Consider the following 20,776-nt stretch of genomic DNA (forward strand, 5'->3'; position numbering starts at 1 on the left):
GAGCAGAAAAAGAGAGCTGGAGAGGGTGGGGCCTGTGAGCAGACAACAGAGGAGGTGCAGAGGTGCAAATTAGGAGAATTGTCAGGGTGATAATGTGAAGGCAAAGAAAGAAATAACAAATGAACAAGAGAAAGACAAGAGTCGTGCTGTGATTGACAAGAAGGTTGAAGTGGATGAGTTAAAGAGGGTGATCTTGAGTCCCAAAAATAGAAAAGGGAGGGGAGGGAGTGAAAAGAAGGGGAGAAAGGGGAGTGAGAACAGATTGTTGATAGCGAATGCCAACCTTGTTTTTTTTCTCTCTCAGTTATCTGATGGTCTGGTCACTGTGACGTCAACCAAGTACACACAGACACTCACTCTTACATGTACATTTTGTATTGTTGTTCATTTGTTTGTGTCTATGTGGTCTGGGGTATATCTGATGCCTCTGCCATGGTTGTGCTATTTGTGTTTCTTTAAACCTGTCGTTGACACAATGGATAGGGTTTTTATTTCACTCCTGCAAACTTCCTCCTCTGATGATGATTTTTTAGCTCGAAGTGTCTTTAACTCATAGACTGTATGAAACATGGACATATAGTCTCAGTGACGTCACTCGTTGGTCACTGATGGGAGTGTTGAAGCCAAAAGATGGAGCTTGCCATGTTGAAAATTATTTCTCAACCTCTTCTTTCGGTCAACCTGGTAACAGGGGATGGGGGTAGAACCTAAAGACTACAAGCAACCACTACACCGTGCCCGCCTGCAGTCCTATCAGTCATGCCCCTTATTATGCATACCTCTTATCCTTTATAAAATCAGAGCACATGAGTTCAACGACCCCGAGGACATACAGTGGGTCTGGAAAGTATTCAGACCCCTTTACATTTTTCACTCTTTGTTTCATTGCAGCCATTTGCTAAACTCAAAAAAGTTCATTTTATTTCTCATTAATGTACACTCAGCACCCCATCTTGACAGAAAAAAAACAAATGTAGAAATGTTTGCAAATTTATTAAAAAAGAAAAACTGAAACATCACATGGTCATAAGTATTCAGACCCTTTGCTGTGACACTCATTTAACTCACATGCTGTCCATTTCTTCTGATCCTCCTTGAGATGGTTCTGCTCCTTCATTGGAGTCCAGCTGTGTTTAATTAAACTGATTGGACTTGATTAGGAAAGGCACACACCTGTCTATATAAGACCTTACAGCTCACAGTGCATGTCAGAGCAAATGAGAATCATGAGGTCGAAGGAACTGCCCAAGGAGCTCAGAGACAGAATTGTGGCAAGGCACAGATCTGGCCAAGGTCACAAAAGAATTTCTGCAGCACTCAAGGTTCCTAAGAGCACAGTGGCCTCCATAATCCTTAAATGGAAGAAGTTTGGGACGACCAGAACTCTTCCTAGACCTGGCCGTCCAGCCAAACTGAGCAATCGTGGGAGAAGAGCCTTGGTGAGAGAGGTAAAGAAGAACCCAAAGATCACTGTGGCTGAGTTCCAGAGATGCAGTAGGGAGATGGGAGAAAGTTCCACAAAGTCAACTATCACTGCAGCCCTCCACCAGTCGGGGCTTTATGGCAGAGTGGCCCGACGGAAGCCTCTCCTCAGTGCAAGACATATGAAAGCCCGCATAGAGTTTGCCAAAAAACACATGAAGGACTCCCAGACTATGAGAAAGAAGATTCTCTGGTCTGGTGAGACCAAGATTGAACTTTTTGGCTTTAAGTCTAAGCGGTATGTGTGGAGAAAACCAGGCACTGCTCATCACCTGCCCAATACAATCCCAACAGTGAAACATGGTGGTGGCAGCATCATGCTATGGGGGTGTTTTTCAGCTGCAGGGACAGGACGACTGGTTCACCTTCCAACAAGACAATGACCCTAAGCACACAGCTAAAATAACAAAGGAGTGGCTTCGGAACAACTCTGTGACCATTCTTGACTGGCCCAGCCAGAGCCCTGACCTAAACCCAATTGAGCATCTCTGGAGAGACCTGAAAATGGCTGTCCACCAACGTTCATCATCCAACCTGACAGAACTGGAGAGGATCTGCAAGGAAGAATGGCAGAGGATCCCCAAATCCAGGTGTGAAAAACTTGTTGCATCATTCCCAAGAAGACTCATGGCTGTACTAGCTCAAAAGGGTGCTTCTACTCAATACTGAGCAAAGGGTCTGAATACTTATGACCATGTGATATTTCAGTTTTTCTTTTTTAATAAATTTGCAAAAATTTCTACATTTCTGTTTTTTTTTCTGTCAAAATGGGGTGCTGAGTGTACATTAATGAGAAATAAAATGAACTTTTTTGATTTTAGCAAATGGCTGCAATGAAACAAAGAGTGAAAAATGTAAAGGGGTCTGAATACTTTCCAGACCCACTGTACATCTACAGTGAGTGCCGATAACAACATGAACTATTCAGAACAAAATAGCTTTTTGAACCAGGCTGTTAACATGTTTTTTTTTTTTTTTGTTTTTTTTTAACATGGGTGTGTATGTACTTCAGGGGCTTTGCAGCCTCATGTGGACATACAAGGAGCTGCAGTTGTTTTCCCACTTCCGTATTGGCTTCCTCTTTTTTCACTGCTTGTTTTCTTTTCAAGTTATAACTTTGAAGATTCTGTCCAAACACATCTTTCACACAAGTGTTCAGACTGAACAAACAAGGAGTCATACCTTATGTACTTAAGCTCAGTGTTTGTGCTTCATTCATTTCGTAAGGCGGTTTTCGGTGTGTGATGTTGTCTTGGATTATATATCGTGTGTGATTTACAGTAAACCCATGGATTGGATTTATCGTCACTTTTACAAGATTAAGTGAAAATAATTATGAAGTTAAAACTAAATCTGTACTCTTCAAACCTGCAGTACAGCAGAAGACATTGACAAAAAAAACTCAGTACAACAAAATGTGAAAGAGAAGAGATGATACATCCTGTTCACAGGGGCGTGTCCAGAGGGGCGGGGCCACCCTAGAAATGTGATTGGTCACTTCAGCTGTCACCCCAAAAGGCCTGAACTGCTATTGGCTATTTGCCCTGTCAGAGGCAAAGACTGCTAGTAGTTTTCTTTACATATGAATGTAGCATATTTTCTTTTTTTCTTTTTTTTTTTAAATTGTAAATAAAAAACGTTGCAAATCTATTAAATAATACACACTGTCATATTTGCAATGAACTAACTGTCAATGTGTCAGGACCAAAACATTGCAGGTTAGTGCAGGAGTTTGCATCCTCTTTTTGAAGTACTTTTAAATTGTGATTTTGAACTTAAATCTTACTTTTGTGTCATTAAAAAAATAATCTTATGTCGCCATTATCTCATGATATAAAGTAGAAATGATTTGTGAGGTTAGAAATGGTAAATCCTTCATATGTGTTTGTGAGTTTATGCCACTCATCACACTTCAGCCCCCCCTGTATAAGTCAGTGCCCAAGTTGGGCCACCCCAGTCAAAAGAAAACATGCCCCTGCCTGTTCATTAATGTGAAATACATAACATTGAGTCTGCCTGCTGAGGTGTCCTGAGGTCTGTTATTTGTGAAAAACACTTCCCATTAATCAGTTTAATCTAAAATGACATCACTCAGCAGTAGTGTTCATTCTGTTGATATAATTAAATTATGTTCCCCATACGTTGTGCCAAAAAATGCACAAGTCATTTTTTTTACTGCATATGTCCCTAAATTACTCAAGCTTGTAATTAAATAATCAAAGTCAGTTTTTCATGGCAGGTAATTAATGCTGTTGATTAACAATCACACAACAAATAGGATAACACACAGGTAAGCTTTCTGTGTTTGCAGGATCAGCTCCTAAAGGGGGATATATAAGATAAGATGTTTATGTTGCTTTGCTTACATAAATGTCAGACTGAATGCTCTGCACGGTGGGAAGTTCTCACATTTACTGCGTTTACATGCAGTCGAGTAATGCGGTTATTGTCAGCTGCCTGCAGCTTCATGATTTCCTCAACATGATCGTACGTAGGAGGAAGGAGGAACCACATTTCCTTTATTGAGCAATTGTAAAAACAGTGAGAGCAGCTACACTTCTGCAGCTTTTAGAGGCTGACATGTCGAAAGAGAGAGAGCACCTCGCCCAAAGATCAGCACTTCAATCCCCCGGTTTCTTTCATCTGTGTTTCCTTTTACAAGAAATCCAACCCTGAATGTCTCCCAAAGGTCTTCAGTGAATGTTTAGATTAGATCCTGATGAGCAGGTTGGCACTTTAGCGGGCTCACCTATCAGTGTATAAGGTGTGTGTTGTTTACATGTAGTGTGTAAAGTGCTTTGAGTAAAGACTGGAGAGACTACTTCAAAAGTGCATTCCATTTATCAGGGCTCGACATTATAACTGGCCCGCTGGCCCGGATGAATGATTGACAGAGTCCGGGCCAGTTAAAATACTGCCTGAAAAAAAAAAATAGACAGTAACACGTTCTCGATTTCACAATGCTTTCCTGTTATACTGGTGTTTTGTCAGTAATTGTTTTTAAACGTTGCGCTAATAACTGCTACAGCATCAACCTATCACAAGTGCTCGTGCGCGCTCATATGTGTCACAGTTGAAAGGCAGCCGACGGCTTCACTGCTGTCACTTCTCGTATTGTACACTTGCACACAGATCTTAGCGCAGGTTTTCTCTGATAAAAAACATGTTCGGTAAAACGGTTTTAAAACCATCAGATCTCGACAAATGCCGAGCTAAATTCAGCTTTCAAGGAAAACAATCACCAGAAAAGTTGAGAGTGAAAACAGAAGGGAGAAAAGTTTGAGCCACAGTGACAGGCAGCTGGAGGAGCTGGAACACGTTGAAGTTAAAGACTAGATCCTGGTAAAGATAAAAGTTATTCACAAAGCATGTTAGCCCTTAAGAGAGCTCCTAAAGTAAAGATCTAAGGATGAAGAGTTTCTCACAGAGAAGAAAGAAGGAGAGATTCCAGATCTATCACAGCCTCATATTAATATCAGATTAAGTAGACTGTTACAGTTACCAGCATGGTGAATAAACATGAGCACATAAATATAAGAAAAATACACAATATTTTTATAATTAGAGCTCAATTAATTAAATAAAAGTTGTAATTGACTTTTGCATCAGAAAAGAGTAAATTGGTGACAGTTATTTTTTCGAATCAAAAGTAATGTTCCTGGGTCAGCGGTTACAATGGTTGGGCCAGTGATCTCTAAAAAGTAGTGGCCCGGAGGCCCATTGGCAAATTTACCTTAATGTCAACCCCTGATTTATTATTTATTGTGAATCTATTAAAATGATTATTTTGGCATTTAGATTGTAAAGTCTGACCGTTATTTACTCAAAAAACATTGAGAACAAAATCATTACATCATTACATTCAGAGTCATAGAGGCAACTGTTTCATGTGTTGGATTTATTGAGAGTTGTCAAATGATACATAGTGTAGCCCAAAGATATTAAATCCAAATCAATTTCATTGATATTTATAATTACAAAATATCTGATGAAATTGATTAGAAATTAGCTAAATGTCTTGGTCTTGTCTTCGGTGTTGGAGCACTCTGGTGTCAGCTATGTCTTGGTCTGGGTTAGTGTGGTCTTGACTACAACACTACAATGTCAAACACAGGGGTGTTCTGACTTCATTTATTCCGTAATGTGAAGATTTTCTTGGTTTAAATGTAATGTAGGGGTGTGCAGTGTTTGCCTTTGTGATGTTTAACATTCATATAAAATGAACATTATGTCTAAAGAGAGAAGAGGATGCTCTAAATCTAAATTTTAAAAAGGTTACAAGACAATCACTCTACCTTCCTTGAAAACTTCAGTGTGTGTGTATTTTTTGTCTTTCTGTGTGTGTGTGTGTGTGTGTGTGTGTGTGTGTGTGTGTGTGTGTGTGTGTGTGTGTGTGTGTGTGTGTGTGTGTGTGTGTGTGTGTGTGTGTGTGTGGTGTCTGTGCTTGTATGCATCAGTGTATGGGTCAAAGTTTAAGAAAGGAGCTGAGTGCTCAGTTCCAATGTGCACGCACATACACCCAAACAGAGACACACAGTATGTCTGTTTAGACAGTATCCTTGGCTTGGGCTGTGGGTTTAAAGTGTCTCGGTGGCCCACTGCCCAGCTCTCTAAACTGGAACACATTCTGTCTGGACACATGAGCAGAAAACAGGCTCCGTTTCTTGTCGTACTTGTCCCTCATTCATACCCACACACCCAGATGTATACACACTCTCTCTCTCTCTCTCTCTCTCTCTCTCTCTCTCTCTCTCTCCTTCCATATCAGGCATTGTGGTGTCCGCAGAGTGACAGTGCTGAGCATCAGTAGCAGAGAGAGAGAGGAAGCTGGAACACATTTACATCAAATCAAATCCCTTGGAGTGGGATCATGACAGGTTGAGAGAGCTTCAGCTTTATGTTTGAAAAAATGCTCCACACCAGCTGATCAGCATACTGCCCTACTGCACCCCCCTTTCACCTGTTTTCAACACATCTTCTCATTGCAAGGATATAACCACAGGAGTAAGGGTTACTGCAGGAAGAGTCAATGGCCTCACTGTGTTTCTCTTGACTTTAGACCATCATAATGTGAATCTCATTTCTTATTCTCTTCCTGCATAGTAAGGGAGATGGAGATTGAAAACTGATAGGAAGTTGTGAATAAATATGTCTACTACCACATCATAACACACCATTACTTTATGCAGCGCTAGTAAAAAAGTTGTACAAAAACACACCCTCATCTGATTTACTTTGGCACTTACACACCGCAAAAATGATTTCTGCCAAGACAGTGACAGTATTGTATCAAATTTTAAAGAGACTCTACTGTACATAACCCCCTCTGCCCGCTCCCAGATGATCGGTGCACACATAGGGAGGGCGTAGTCTCTTGCATACTGTCAAATTTGCATAAATACCATGGCAACGCTTATGTACCAGAATAAATAAACATACTTTTAGGTGTCCAGGACTTCTTTTATTTGTTGCTGTGGTATCAAAACAGGTGTTGATATTGAGGGATTTGTACTAGTATCACACCAAAGTTTAAAATCCTGGTATCCATAACAACCTACAAGGCAGTGTATTAAACAGGAAGTGAGAGTAGACTGTGGTGAGAGGATCTGATGAGTAAAGGACTTTCAGTAAGGTCAGAGGAGGTGATGCTCGTTGTGTTTCTGTGTAACTCTTGAAATGGAACATAACGTCCCCTTGTATCTCTTCAGCCTCGTCGTGACATAACAGACACACACATGGATGTGTTAACATACTGTATGTTGGGTGTAGTTATTTCAACGGGTTGTGGGTGTAATGATGGACTGTGCCTAAGGGATGATTGGCCACAGACTTAGGACAATAACAGACATGTGAGACTTCCTCAAGTAGGAGCCGGAGTGCTCTGATTGGATATTGAACATAAGGAGAGAAGACAAAGGAGCAGATGAAGAGGAAGTGGCAGGGATGATGTTGATTGCAGGGATGATCACCGTTTGTGTCAGAGGGATGTGAAGCAAAAATGCTCACAAACAGCGAATCATCATTGGACATAAAAAGGCACTGCGCTTCCTGCAACAAGACTGTGAGGTATTAAAAATCATCAATCAATCATATGCTAAATATTAATCTAAGACATAAACAATTCTAGCCATATAGTTGCTCACGAGTACATGCAATGACTGCAAGATATTAAAAATGTAACTGTTGATTAAAAATAAACATATAACCATAATGATAATGCAGAAAATGCAGGCACAATTCATAACAATCGTGTTGAATGTGAAAACACAACAAAAGTAGTGTTGGTGGTCTTTCTCACTAAAACCACTTTGAAGGTACAGCAGCTTTAATGTTTCCTGAGAGGCAACATGTAGGGCACAAAGGCCGTTTAATCATACTGTTTGTAAAGCTCGCAGTAAATGTGATGAGTGTACAGTAATAACTGCAGGACATTTAGAGGAACATTTTCATCAACTCAAATTGTTTTTTTGTTTTTTTTTTCATTTTGGTGGCTGCACTGTCAAAGGACACAGTTTAGATGATTTACTGAATGAAACTGTAAGTGAGGGAGCTGAACTAGGATTTAAAAAAACAGTATCAGGTTACTGATGAAAGTAAGAACAAGTATACTGTACAATACAGTTTCAATAACATCGTGTCAATGAGCTAACAAAGGCTAAAGATGAATATTTGTCAGAGTTTGGTGATCGAGCTTGTGCAGCACTTTTCTAGTTGTCTGACTACTCAAAGCGCTGCACTTGATGTAAAAATATAAAATTATTTGACATCAGTTCTTAAATCCATTATTGACTTGTGTTTAACAAAATCTTATTGTTGAGTATTTCCTTTTTATTGAAACCACTATTTTATATTCATGGCGCCTGTTATTGAGTTTTTGATTTATTGGCCAACAAGAGATTTAGATTATGACTAAAGGCTAAGATAATAAAATTTGGTCTCACAACAATAATAAGAAGCGAGTTACACCATCAGGTAATAACAGGGCAGAGAGAAATTGAAATGAACAGCAGGAACCCTGAAGCTGAAAATAACCACAGAAGGTACTTAAAGGTTCTCTCAATAAAAAGTGGTGAAAAATGAAACCTGTGTGCACCTGTAGGGCTATGTGTAAGTGTTAGTGTGCCACATGTCATCACATAGACACATTATTTTAAACCAGAAAGAAAGCTGATATATTTATATATAGACATGTACAAGGATAAATCAGTGCATGTATGAAAGGGACGAAGTTAGAAGTGTGTGTGTCACATGTTTTTACACACACAGACACACACCTCGGTGACAAAGTTAAAAAAGGCTTAACACAGCAGTGGTCAGTGTCAGAGAGGTGAGAGAGCAAGGAGTGGAGCAGGACAGAGAGAAGGTGGAGTAATGATAGGAGATGAGATTGCTGATTGAAAGGGAGAATAGGGGGTAGGGAAGGAGATTAAGGGGAGAGTAGAAAACAAAAATAGAGTGAGAAGAGGGAGGAGACCAAGCAGAGGGCAGCGAGACAGATAGCAATGAGAGAGGGGAATGCTGGAGTGAGTAATAAGAGAGACAGGATGGAGAGAAATAAAATAAACAATCAAAAAGCAAACAGAGAAAGAAAAGGAAGAAGGAGGAAATGGAAATGTGACACCAGAGGAGGACAAATACCAAAGAAGAAAACAAACATGGTCAAGGAGAGAGGAAGGACAGGCAGATTTAAAACAAACCCCTGATGAGATGAGTGCAGCTGGAGGTCAGAGAGAAAATGAGACTGTGTCAGAGATGATGATGATGGACGAATCGCTAATGGCTGAGAGAGAGAGAGAGAGAGAGACTGGACGACTGCATGAGGCCACAAGGGTGGAGAGTTGAAATGTTGGAAAGCAGAGATTGATTAATACATAGAGGATGTAGAGCTCTGCTTTGTATGCCTTTTATTTTAGAGATAGGACAGGGGATAGAGTCTGAAACTCTGGGAGGTAGAGAGACTACATGCGGGAAAGGAACCACAGGATGGACTCAAACTCCTCTCCAAAGGACTTAAGCCCTCTGCACATGGGGCGTCCGCACCGACCTCTAGGCCACCGGCACCCCAATGGAAATTCAATTTAATGCCAGAAAAACAGGCTGAAAATCTCAGAATCGGATCTCAAGACCGGTCAATCCCTGCACTTCTACTGCTCATAATAAAAACCAAGAAAAGGAATGAATCTGTACAATTAAAGGAGAAAATGCACAGCAGCTGTGGACACATTTAGTGGATTGGGTGCATGTTATGGATGCTGTGAAATATAAAAGAGATAGTCGTTGTTCCCAAAGAGCGAATCCTTCTCACTCAGGTGATTCTCTTAACTCCCTTACCTCATCATCAGATCAAATCAATTCACAGAGTGCGGGGAAATCCAACAGGTCATACCTCCAGTTATTGTAATGTGAGTGAAGTGCAATCCAGTTATTATCTGTGGATTAAATTATACTAAAGGAATAACAACATGCATCAAACTGTTTAAATAATGAGAAAAATGTCTCTTAGGGTACATGAGCAGATAATAAAATGTAATAAAGATGCAGTAAGACATGCATACTTTATAGATGGTATGATTTCAGATACATTACAGTTGGGGTAAACCTGTGCTCTAGGTTTTGGCTCAGACATTTCCAGAAGTCTCAGAGCCTGTGAAGTCTCTTGCTAAAAATCCACTGTGATCCTGTATTTTATGTGTATTCTAGGTACATACAGTACATACAGTACACATACCTGTATTTTATGTGTATTCTAGGTACATACAGTACATACAGTACACATACCTGTATTTTATGTGTATTCTAGGTACATACAGTACATACAGTACACATACCTGTATTTTATGTGTATTCTAGGTACATACAGTACATACAGTACACATACCTGTATTTTAGGCTGTTTTTGTTGTCTTGGGATTTCTGCTCCATGTCCTATTGTTTACGGTTAGAAGAGGGCTGAACAAACACCTAGCTGTGGGAGTGTTACCTACCTAGGGGAGGGGTTACTGCCCTTTGTGATGTCAAAAGTTAAAATCTCCAAATGGCCTGTTTGAGCACACATTTTCTGAAAGGTGAAGTAGGCAGAGAGGATGGTGTTTTGAAGATAGGCTAAGGACACATATTAGTGTTAGAAAAACATAGTCAAGTGTTTTTTTGTATAATACTTGACTTTTAAAAATTTGAATTTTTTTTTAAATTATTTTTACTACAGAGCCTGATAACCAATGCTTTCATTTTGCATGGGCCAGAATGTTTTCAGCATAACGTTGACACTCTGAGTTAAATTGTGAATCTAATACTCTTCCAAATGTTTGTTTGTGAGGATTAAAAAACAAGAAAAGAATACATGCAGATAGCAACAGAAAATCATACAGTATTCTTTCATTTGTAGTTTATTACTACCAAACATGAGTATATAGTACAAAGGTCATGGCCTCAGTGTTCTGCTTTATTATTACTATTAGAAAGTAGGAAGGGAAGTGCTGGGGCAAAAGATCAATAAAAGCAATGAGAAGAAGGGGGCAGCTGGATCCATACAAGACACTGGTAAAGGCAGCTGTATCTTAGTGAGATCTCTGCAGCTGCTTTAGTCGTAGCAAAGTGACCAAAGATTTTCCATAAACACAGAGCGACAACTTCAATAAATCAAACAGAAGAAAAGCAATGAGAAAATGATTTTGCTACACTTGTGAATGTAGATCGGATGTGTGTTAACCTTTTACAATGTAAGGAAAAGGAACAATCTCACCATTTTATTGTAAGAAATATAATTTCCTCTACTGCTTCAGTGTTCCAATAGAAATGCTCTGCTGAAGGTTTGTTGAAATCAAGTTCTAAATGTATGAATAAGCCTGATCTGAACCAGAGTTGGCAGCTTTAGCAGCTTATGGATGTGACTGTTTTGACAGCCCTGTAGTTCCAAACTCTTTTGGACAGATGACAGTTACCAGGGGCAACACGTCTTTGCCCGGGGAAAAGCTCAGTGAAGACAAACAGTGTCCGTCTCTGAGCCAGATATCTGTTGCATGACACCGACCTAAACTGTGGAAAAAAAGCATCCCAGTTCAGAGTTAGGCCTCTACTTAACCTGTAGCAGCTTTGTGTTGTGTTGTTTCTTCAGGCTTGTACTGACAGCTGGGTTTTAAACGCTGGTGTAACCTATGACCCCGAGAGTAAAGCGACCACAGGGAGCAGTGATTTGTCTCTTGCTCTCCTGGTACTGTGGTAAAAAAAAACACCTTTCACACTCTAACAATGTTAACCCCCCCATCTCCTCTGTTGTTTCCTCCAGGCGGATGCTAAGATGGTGTGCGATGTGGTCAGTCGTATGGAGGACACAGAGCCTTACTCCGCCGAGCTGCTCTCCGCCATGATACGCCTGTGGTCTGACTCAGGCATCCAGGAGTGTTTCAGCCGCGCCCGCGAGTACCAGCTCAACGACTCAGCGCAGTAGTACGTACAGTGCATGTTTTCATTTGGTGTTTAACCAGTTTGCTTTGACAAAACATTAATTTCCCCTGATGTCTGCCCGCTGTTATTACTTTTATGATTGACACTTAATTGGCACCCTCAGCTCAGATGTGGGTTTCTAGTAGCTTGTCCACATTTACCTTTTTTTTTTTATTTTTTTTTTTTAGCATGTGTAGGTGTGTGTTTGTGTTTTTGTTTAGAGTGAGCAAAAGGACTAAATAGGGGTGTGTGAATTTACTGGTGCTGGTGGTGCACTCCCAGTAGAAGCACATCATTGTCACCAACCATAATATAAAAACATGCTCTCAAACACACACACATCCTTTTTTTTGTATAATCTGCTAAATGGGATCATACACTAGGTATTAAGACACACAGTCAATCAGCATTACAAGCATGGAGACTGATTGATGCTGAGTGCCCGTGTGTGGGTGGAGAGAGAGCAGCAGAGAGAGAGAGTGCGCGGGGGAGTCATTTCCCACCATGTTTGTATGTGCAGCCTTAGTGTACTTGTGCAACATACATCCCATGAAATTACACAGCGACATGGAGAATAATCGAAGTAGAGTGACGGATGCAGTCGTACATCTGTGTGGCTGTGTGCAGCTCATACACCGCCCTGTACAACAACTCACTTACAGGCTCACCGATGTGGTGCTGTGGTTAATCAGACTATTCAATATGATGGATAGGCCGGGTCTTTGTAAAATAACAATGAGGAAGGTCTTTTACCTGCTTTTTGTAAAGTGTCTCCAGATAACACTTGTTATGAGTTGACGTTATACAAATAAAAATTGATTGATTGATTGATTGAATAACAGCCTGTTATATAGAGGGGTTTATAAGCAGAAAATACATGATCAGAATTGATTGTAGGCTAGAAACTTCATGTTTTAGGGAGCTCTGAGACTGATTTAAACTGGTTGAAAAGGAGGAGAATATGTGACCTTTGGATAATCCATTTTATTTACAAAACCCAACACATTGATTTAGAAATTATTTCATTGATTTCAAAAAATATATTTCTCAACAAAAAGCATGTTGGAATCTACAGCAGTTGACTCTGTAGCTTTCTTAAAATTAGCGCTTAAAAGATGATCTGTTTTCACACTGTCAGGATTGATGTGATTTCAGTTAATCCTCCAGAGCCATGTCCTTAGCAAACGCCTGCTCTTGATAGTTTGTTCTTCTTGACAACGGTCTGCAGTTGAGGGATAGCAACATGATTATTTGGGTAATTGGCCAATCAGAGTAAAGTATTAAACCAATCAACTGTGTAAGAAACAGTGAATAGTAAACCTCTAATTTGGATTTAAAAAATAGAACACATAGAGATGAGAGCATATGTCCCAGCGACCTCAATTAAACCTAATGCAGACACATACATTAGATACAACATCAAACAGACTACAGAGGGACAGATTGAAGAGGGAGCAGAGGGCATGAGGAGATGGAGAAATAGAAATGAATGGAAATATATGCAAAAGTCAGGACAAGAAAGTTAAATGTGGGGAATTAAAAAAAAGGCTTAGACAAAAAAAGACATTGAAACAGGTCAATGGTGATGACATCAATACAGAAAAAGATAATCAGGAAATGAAAGGTAAAGGGCAGTTTAGTTTCCAAAGAGATGACAAAGAGTTGCAGCATTTTATTATTGTTAGTCAGGAAACCCTCCTGCATGGAGTGCAAACACAAACATATTCCTATCAACATTTACATGTTGTCAATCAACTCCCATCAACATCCTCTCTATGTGTGTGTGTTTGTGTGTGTGTGTGTGTGTATCTGTGTGTGTGTGTGTGTGTGTGTGTGTGTGTGTGTGTGTGTGTGTGTGTGTGTGTGTGTGTGTGTGTGTGTGTGTGTGTGTGTGTGTGTGTGTGTGTGTGTGTGTGTGTGTGTGTGTGTGTGTGTGTGTGTCCATGTGCATTCCTGTTTTAAATGTCACATTAAAGATTGATGCACACTTCCTATTATGCTGTAGCCTGTGGAGCAGAGCAAGCCAACCAGCCAATGGACTGATAGGATAGACATCATATGATCAGACTGCACAGTGTGTGTGTGTGTGTGTGTGTGTGTGTGTGTGTGTGTGTGTGTGTGTGTGTGTAGGTGTAGGTGTAGGTGTGTGGGTTATTTGTGTGCATACATACTCCCTTCTTGATAATCCATAACAGCTAAGAAATGAAATTCTCCATTTAAAAATATTTGTCAGCTTCTGCTTTAAAAAAGAAGCTCAGTGGTCTCATGTGTAAGGCTGAAGCGTGTTTGTGTGTAAGTGTGTGTGATCACACATGCATGTAATGTGTTAGTATATCATAGAAAGCAGAAAGCTCCATCCTGCATGTGGCAAGTACTGCCTGAAGCCACCTCCCCCTCTCTCTCTCTCTCTCTCTCTCTCTCTCTCTGTCTCTCTCTCTCTCTCTCCCTCTCTCTCTGTATGTATTGACCTATTTATAACAATACACACACGCTCTGCTTATGATTTACATCCACTGCCTTTATTACACAGTGTTGCATATGCACACACTTGGCCTCCATAAAGAAAAAGTGACAAAGTGACATAGTACAGTACAAATAGTACATGCACAGCTATGAGTTATGTGGTTTTGTAGCGTTGGTGTATTAAAATGAGGGACTGCAGTGGTATGTAGAGAAGTGTTTATGTCCACTAATATCATATACACATTTACAGCTAAGTGAAAAAAAATCAGACAAAATGAAACATTTAATCATATTAATTCTGCAGAGTGAGGCTACTTTAGTCATATTCATTTAAATAGTTAAACATTGTGAATCTAACAGCTTCATGTTTAAAGGTCATTTGACTTCTTCTATGAAAGTCTTTGTGATCTGGTCAGTGTCGATGAATGACTTGTGTTGTCTGTTAGTGAGAAGCATCCATGTTTGTTTTCTACGATTCTGGGCTAAATAATAACAGTGCTTCTTTTTTTCCCCTCTATTGATTTGGAGCCCTCTTGTGTTGTGGCCAGCTTGTATCTTGTTACTTCATGTTGCTGTAGCTTTGGTTGAGGTCACACCTGCCGGTTACAGATATGTGTCAGAAAGTCACAGAGAGGCGAAAGTTACCAAGCCGGACAGAGGGAGCTGCCCTTCCTTTGAGCTGATACTGTACACATACATTACTGTGGAAAAAGTCCTCGTTTGTTGTTTTAGCAAAAGTTTTAATGGTCATCCACATTTATTACTCATCAGAATTACAGATTGTTAGTTGAAGGTGGGATACTTATGCCCCTGCTACACACTGGGTATGATGTAATGAAGGTTGAATGGTGGATTTTTAAAACATAAGTTTACATAAAACAATGTGTAATTACATTTGTTCCATCATCATTCTTTTTCACTTATATTCCTTTAGGCCTTTCATTGTAATTTGGTATTGTGTGTATATTAAACTTTACGTGCAAGCTGCACCAAACCAATCGTCCTGAGTGGGACTTTTGGTCAACCTAGAAACAAATAGCCAATAGCTGGAGCTGAGGCCAGCCTTAAGCCTATTCCACACATAGGCGGATATTTTTTACAGAGGTTTTCCTCCTCCGTTCAAATAAAATTCACGTCCACACTCTGAGTTCTCAAAGACACATTGGTCCATTCATAAAAACGCAAAGCACACTGTTACAGCTGTCATGAGCATGTCAAGTCAATAACCATGTCTATGACAAGATCACCATTCCTCTGCAATGACCTTTTAATTTACAAAGTTTTCCATTCAGGCTTTTCTACTCATCAACACAGCTGGAGATCAACTGTGTATGTGTGTGTGAGCATGTAAAAAGTCCAGTTAGCAACGTTAGCACCAGCATTAGTTTGGTTACGTCTGCCATTGGGCTAATCTCATGTGAACAAAAAGTGACCCCATGTTGTCAAACGGAGGAGAAACCGGCACACAGTGTGACGTTACATGACCAGAACTATAAAACATAAACACCTTCAACAGAGTTTCTGAAAATCTTCACCCTGGATGAAGTTTTCCAAGAGGTGCGTTTTCAGTGACCTGAAACACAGTTTGTGTGTAGGAAAGGCCAAAGCTCATAGAAAAAGCTACTTTTTCAAGAATACCCGCCTACAAGTGGACCAGACTTGGCCTCCTGGCATACAGCTACAACGTGCTCACAGCCATGCCTCTTATTATGTATAACTCTCATCTTTCATAAAATCATAACAGATGAATTCTAAAACAAATTCACCCCCCCTGTCGATCAAGAAATAGGCTTTTCAGGATGTGCAGGTAGCATAGCAGTTAGTTATATTAACTTTACACCTACAAACACTCGACAATATACCAGGGAAAATAACAGAAAACATACCATATTGTAATTTGTGTCCCTTGTTTGATGGCTTTAATTCTTGTAGTGACTAACATGCTGGTGTAAATGTTGGCTGATGTTGGCTAATTGAACTTGGTTGAATACAGCAAGGGTTCAATATGACGGTGCTGCACTGTGGCAGCTCCTCTGCATCTCTGTGACACTCCGTCAGCCTCTCCATGTCCTTGTCTCACTTTGGTTTCCTTTTCATGTACAGTTAAAGAGTACCATCCTTTAGCACCATGTCCTGTATCAACACGAGTGCTGATGCTAATTACTGGACAGTTCAGTGGCTCTTTTAGCACCTTGCATGTTACGATACAGCAGGCCACAGAAAATAGAGAGAGAGTGATGGTGGAGTGCTTCTGAATACCACAGCCTGTCAGGAGAACTCTGAAGTTTTCTATGCTGGGAAAAGACACAAACACGCCTGTCCTTGTCATTATCAGGTCACAGACAACATTCTGCCAGCTTGTCATTCTTTTGTGTTTCTGTGTTCGTCTATAATACTGTTCATCACCAGGGAATGACAGAAGCTTCCACTGGGGTCTGCTGTTAATCGTCTTAGCATGCTGTAATGAGTAATAGAAAGGAGAAAGGGACTAATGCACTTGTGTTAGACCAGTGGTTCCCAACCTTTTTTTTCCTTGGAGCCCCTATTATTTGTATCTTAAGAAAAGCTTATCCCCCTACCTCAGAACCCAGGCGGGGGTGGGAAATACATTGTCATCAAGAAATTAACATAATTTTTAATTGTTCTCATTGATATAATCCCAAAAGAATAGGCCTACACACATTAGTTCATACCACAAGACATTTGTATAAACTATCCAGTTGGTGTGTTGTCATGATTTTACATAATGTGTGAAAATCTAATTCTGACCACCTCAGGTTGGGAACCAATGTGATAGACAATACTGTACATCATGTAACAAAAAGATTACCATGGAAAAAATAAGGTCATGAGCCTGTCCAGGCATGGTTTAATGTCATTTACATTACTGCATGTTCCACCCTGAGGGGGTAGCCGTTCTGTACATAAAGCACATTGCATTTGTGTTAGTGAAGGTCCATGTTAAATACACTTTTCTGAAAAGTGACTGCAGAGAGGAATCAGTGAGCAGAAGAGCAGAAATGCCCTATTCAGACATGATTTAACCTCCTGTGGTGGTAAAGGTCATGAAGTCACATCCATGAGCCCAAACAATTATGGCAACTTTGGCTGACATTTCCCATCAATGGTCAAATGTTTGTGCGGCCTACATGTGTCATTCTCACTGGTTTACCATTTCTTTACAGCTTAACAAACAGGAGAGAGGAAGAATTGGTGAAAGCATTTTTAAAAGCTTAGTAATGCTACAATAAGTGATTTTTACAATACCTTTTGTCTGCTTATTATCTTTAAGTTAAAGGTCACTTATTATACTCTTTTTCAAAAAATGTAAATAAGACTCAGAGATCTGCAAAAAACATGTCTATGAAGTTTCTTGCCTAAAATTCTTAAATGCAAGTGTGCTGTGTTCAACCACACCCCTACCTGGAAGGGCTTTCTCGCTCCATGTCCTATTGTTTACGGTGAGAAGGCAGACTCAGAGGGCAGAACAAACACCTAGCTGTGGGAGTGTCACCCACCTGGTGGAGGGGTTACTGCCCTTTGTGATGTCATGAAGGGAAAATCTCCAAACAGCCTGTTTGAGCACACATTTTCTGAAAACTGGAGCAGGCAGAAGACGGACAGGATGGACTTTTCTTATAATTGGGGGGTTTGTAGACAGACTAGGGAAACATATTATTGTTAGAAGAACATTAAGTCTATTTTGCCTAATATGTGACCTTTAAGGCTCTTCATCATTTAGTCTATAAAACATGGTAAAGTGATAAAAAGACACGTTTTAAGATCTGAACCTGATGTGTTTATAATACTCAATTATCCATCAAAAAACATCACAAACCAGCTTACATATAATATATGACAAAGTGTCAAACCATCATGTATAACAACACAAGGTTGTAAACATTTGCTTTTTTGCATCTTATAAAATATTAATCCCTAAATCTATTAACAATATGGTGCTTCAATACATTCCTTTTATTCAAATAGACATTTTAAGCCCTTCCAGACTCTTCCAGTCAGGTTCGTCACAATACCAGAACTTTGAGCTGCCATTCATCACAAGTGAAAACTCAAACGATGTTGAAACTTATTTTGGTATTGCAAAAAAAATAAAAAAAAAATAAATAGAGGTCCTGGGCACACAATATTCAGAAATTTCTTGTTTTTATTTGAAAAAAAATTGAAAGAAAAGTCCTGCAAAGTCTTAATTGCACTGAAACGCTGCCTATGTATTTGTGCAGTACACCGTGTCTTTATCTGTCCTTATGAAAAACAGCCTTTGGCATCTTTACCAAAAATAAAAGAAGAGACATCCGCATTTGAATTTTAAGACTCAGTAACTTTCAGCGTATGTCCAACGCAAACAATAATAATGGTGATGTTATCATTTTAAAACACTTTGTATCAGGATTATCAAGGGATTGAAAATATGGACTACCTTACTTGTGAGTGCTGTCTCTGCGCTCTTCATCAGTAACGTTTTATCATGTCACATTCTGTTGTGTATCAACATACAGCACAAAAATTTTTTTTTTTTTTTTTTTTTTTTTTTTGGACACAAAAGTTAGCATTTTCTTTGTGGAGTTATTTTGGCCATTGTAAAACATTATGGATAAAATAACTGAAGTGATGAATCCATCAACATCAGTGTTGCATTATACATTCAGATATTCTTTGTTATAATTAATTTCTATGTAGATTAAGTTCAAACATAACAACTCTGTCCTTCAATGCTTTAACAACGGGCACTGCTGGAGATTTGTTCTCCTTTTTGACTCTGGTCTTACAACCTCTTCAGAGCCCTTTGGTTTTCAAAACTGGAACATCACTTCATTTGTCATGTCTTCAGTACTAACGGTCAGATTGTGTAAGGTCGGGCAGACTCACACATCCCTATTGTGCCTCAGATTAAATAAATCTTCATGGCACACATTCGTTTGGCACCACCCTTTCAGCTCTCTCTATCAGCTCCCCTTTTCCAACCTCAAACTCTGCACCATATTTCTTACAGTGCAATCAATAGTTCTTCTACTGAAGCTGTGTGAGTGTGTCTGTATTTATATACATGTGTTTGCCAGTCACCTTATTACCATCAGCAAAGGCTTTGCTAGCTTTTATCTTTGTCTCAGCTTCTCCTGGAAGTAACACTGAATCCATTTGAAAGCTCTGAAAACAACACTCAGGCAAATCCTAAAAAACACAAACTTGAAACCATTTCACCAAATAAACACTCATGTGGGTTTATTTTCGGCTCTCCTGTCTTATTGACTGACTGTCATTCTGTCTGTGGGCTTAGAATGCCAATGATACCTGAACGTTTATTTAGGCAAACTAATTCAGATTGCTGAGAGCTTAGACTTCAAAAAAAGTAAGAAAATCCTGAAATAGACAAACAGTTTACGCAGTGGCAAAAGTGAAGTTTCAATACAGAACAACACAACATGTATTGCACATTACCCATATTGCCCAAGATCTGCAAAAACACAGCATGAGAGATCAAATAACAAAGGCAAGGAAATATACAGGGGACACCTTGAAGCTACTGCACAACTCACATAGCCTTACGAAACATTATTTAGAATTTTTATCGCCGTGGGAACAAAATAGTTTTTGAAGCGGTTCAGGTGACATGGTGGGGACTCGACTGTATCGTCTGCCAGGAGGTAGAAGCTCGTACTCAAAGTGGAGGATGTGACACGGGTCAGACAACACTCTCTGGTTCAGTCTGAGAACAGACTGCTCATAGATTGTCTGTAGGGAGAGGTTTTCAGTCTGCACCCGGCGAGCAAGCTTAGATTTGATTTTAACAGAGAGGATACCGTACCACGCTGACATACAGTATCTAAGAATACTCTGCAACACTGCCTGATCTTATGGTCAGCACCAAACACCCTGAGTCTATTCAAGAGGTACAGTCTTTCCTGTGGAATTAGCCAGTTACATGGACATTGATTTTTAGATTGTTTTTTTTTGTCTTAAAACGTATCTGCCTCATCTGCCGTGGTGTATAGCCTATAGCTTCCATTCCTGCACCGGTTTTGCAATAAAAGGGCTGTGCTGACTGGTACTGTCTGTTACTAACATAGTTACTATGAATAAGTACCTCATACAGCCCACTTTAAAAAGAAAATGACTGTCCCTTTAAGGCATAAGCCTTATAGTGTGTCATGTAGGGCACCATGTTCTTGTGACAATGGTTTAAAGCCTGACATGTGTTGAATGAATATAATAATAAATGTAAGCCTACTGCCTGATTGACAACCTGAATGCTAACATCTGCTACACCACTGCTCTCACTCGCTAATCAAACATACATGCAGAGTCGTGTTCTTTGAAGGTGTCGATGCTCTTCAAACCGGACGGTCTGATGGTCAGGTGTTGAGAAACA

The 20,776-nt window shown here is 39.8% G+C and overlaps 1 protein-coding gene across 2 annotated transcripts in view; it reads left to right on the forward strand.

The window, feature by feature from the left end:
- Window positions 1-20,776, forward strand: part of LOC132973436 (guanine nucleotide-binding protein G(o) subunit alpha) — a 121,568-nt gene that overhangs the window by 70,369 nt on the left and 30,423 nt on the right. For both annotated transcript variants that reach the window (XR_009673002.1, XM_061036902.1), the window contains exon 4: window positions 11,768-11,928. Coding sequence is in view for 1 of the 2 variants with exons in the window: in XM_061036902.1 (XP_060892885.1) it covers window positions 11,768-11,928 (161 nt within the window). In the remaining variant the exon portion in view is untranslated. The remainder of the gene's footprint in view (window positions 1-11,767; window positions 11,929-20,776) is intronic.

Source organism: Labrus mixtus, chromosome 4, assembly GCF_963584025.1.
Source record: "Labrus mixtus chromosome 4, fLabMix1.1, whole genome shotgun sequence".
In the NCBI taxonomy this organism is placed as follows: Eukaryota; Metazoa; Chordata; class Actinopteri; order Labriformes; family Labridae; genus Labrus; species Labrus mixtus.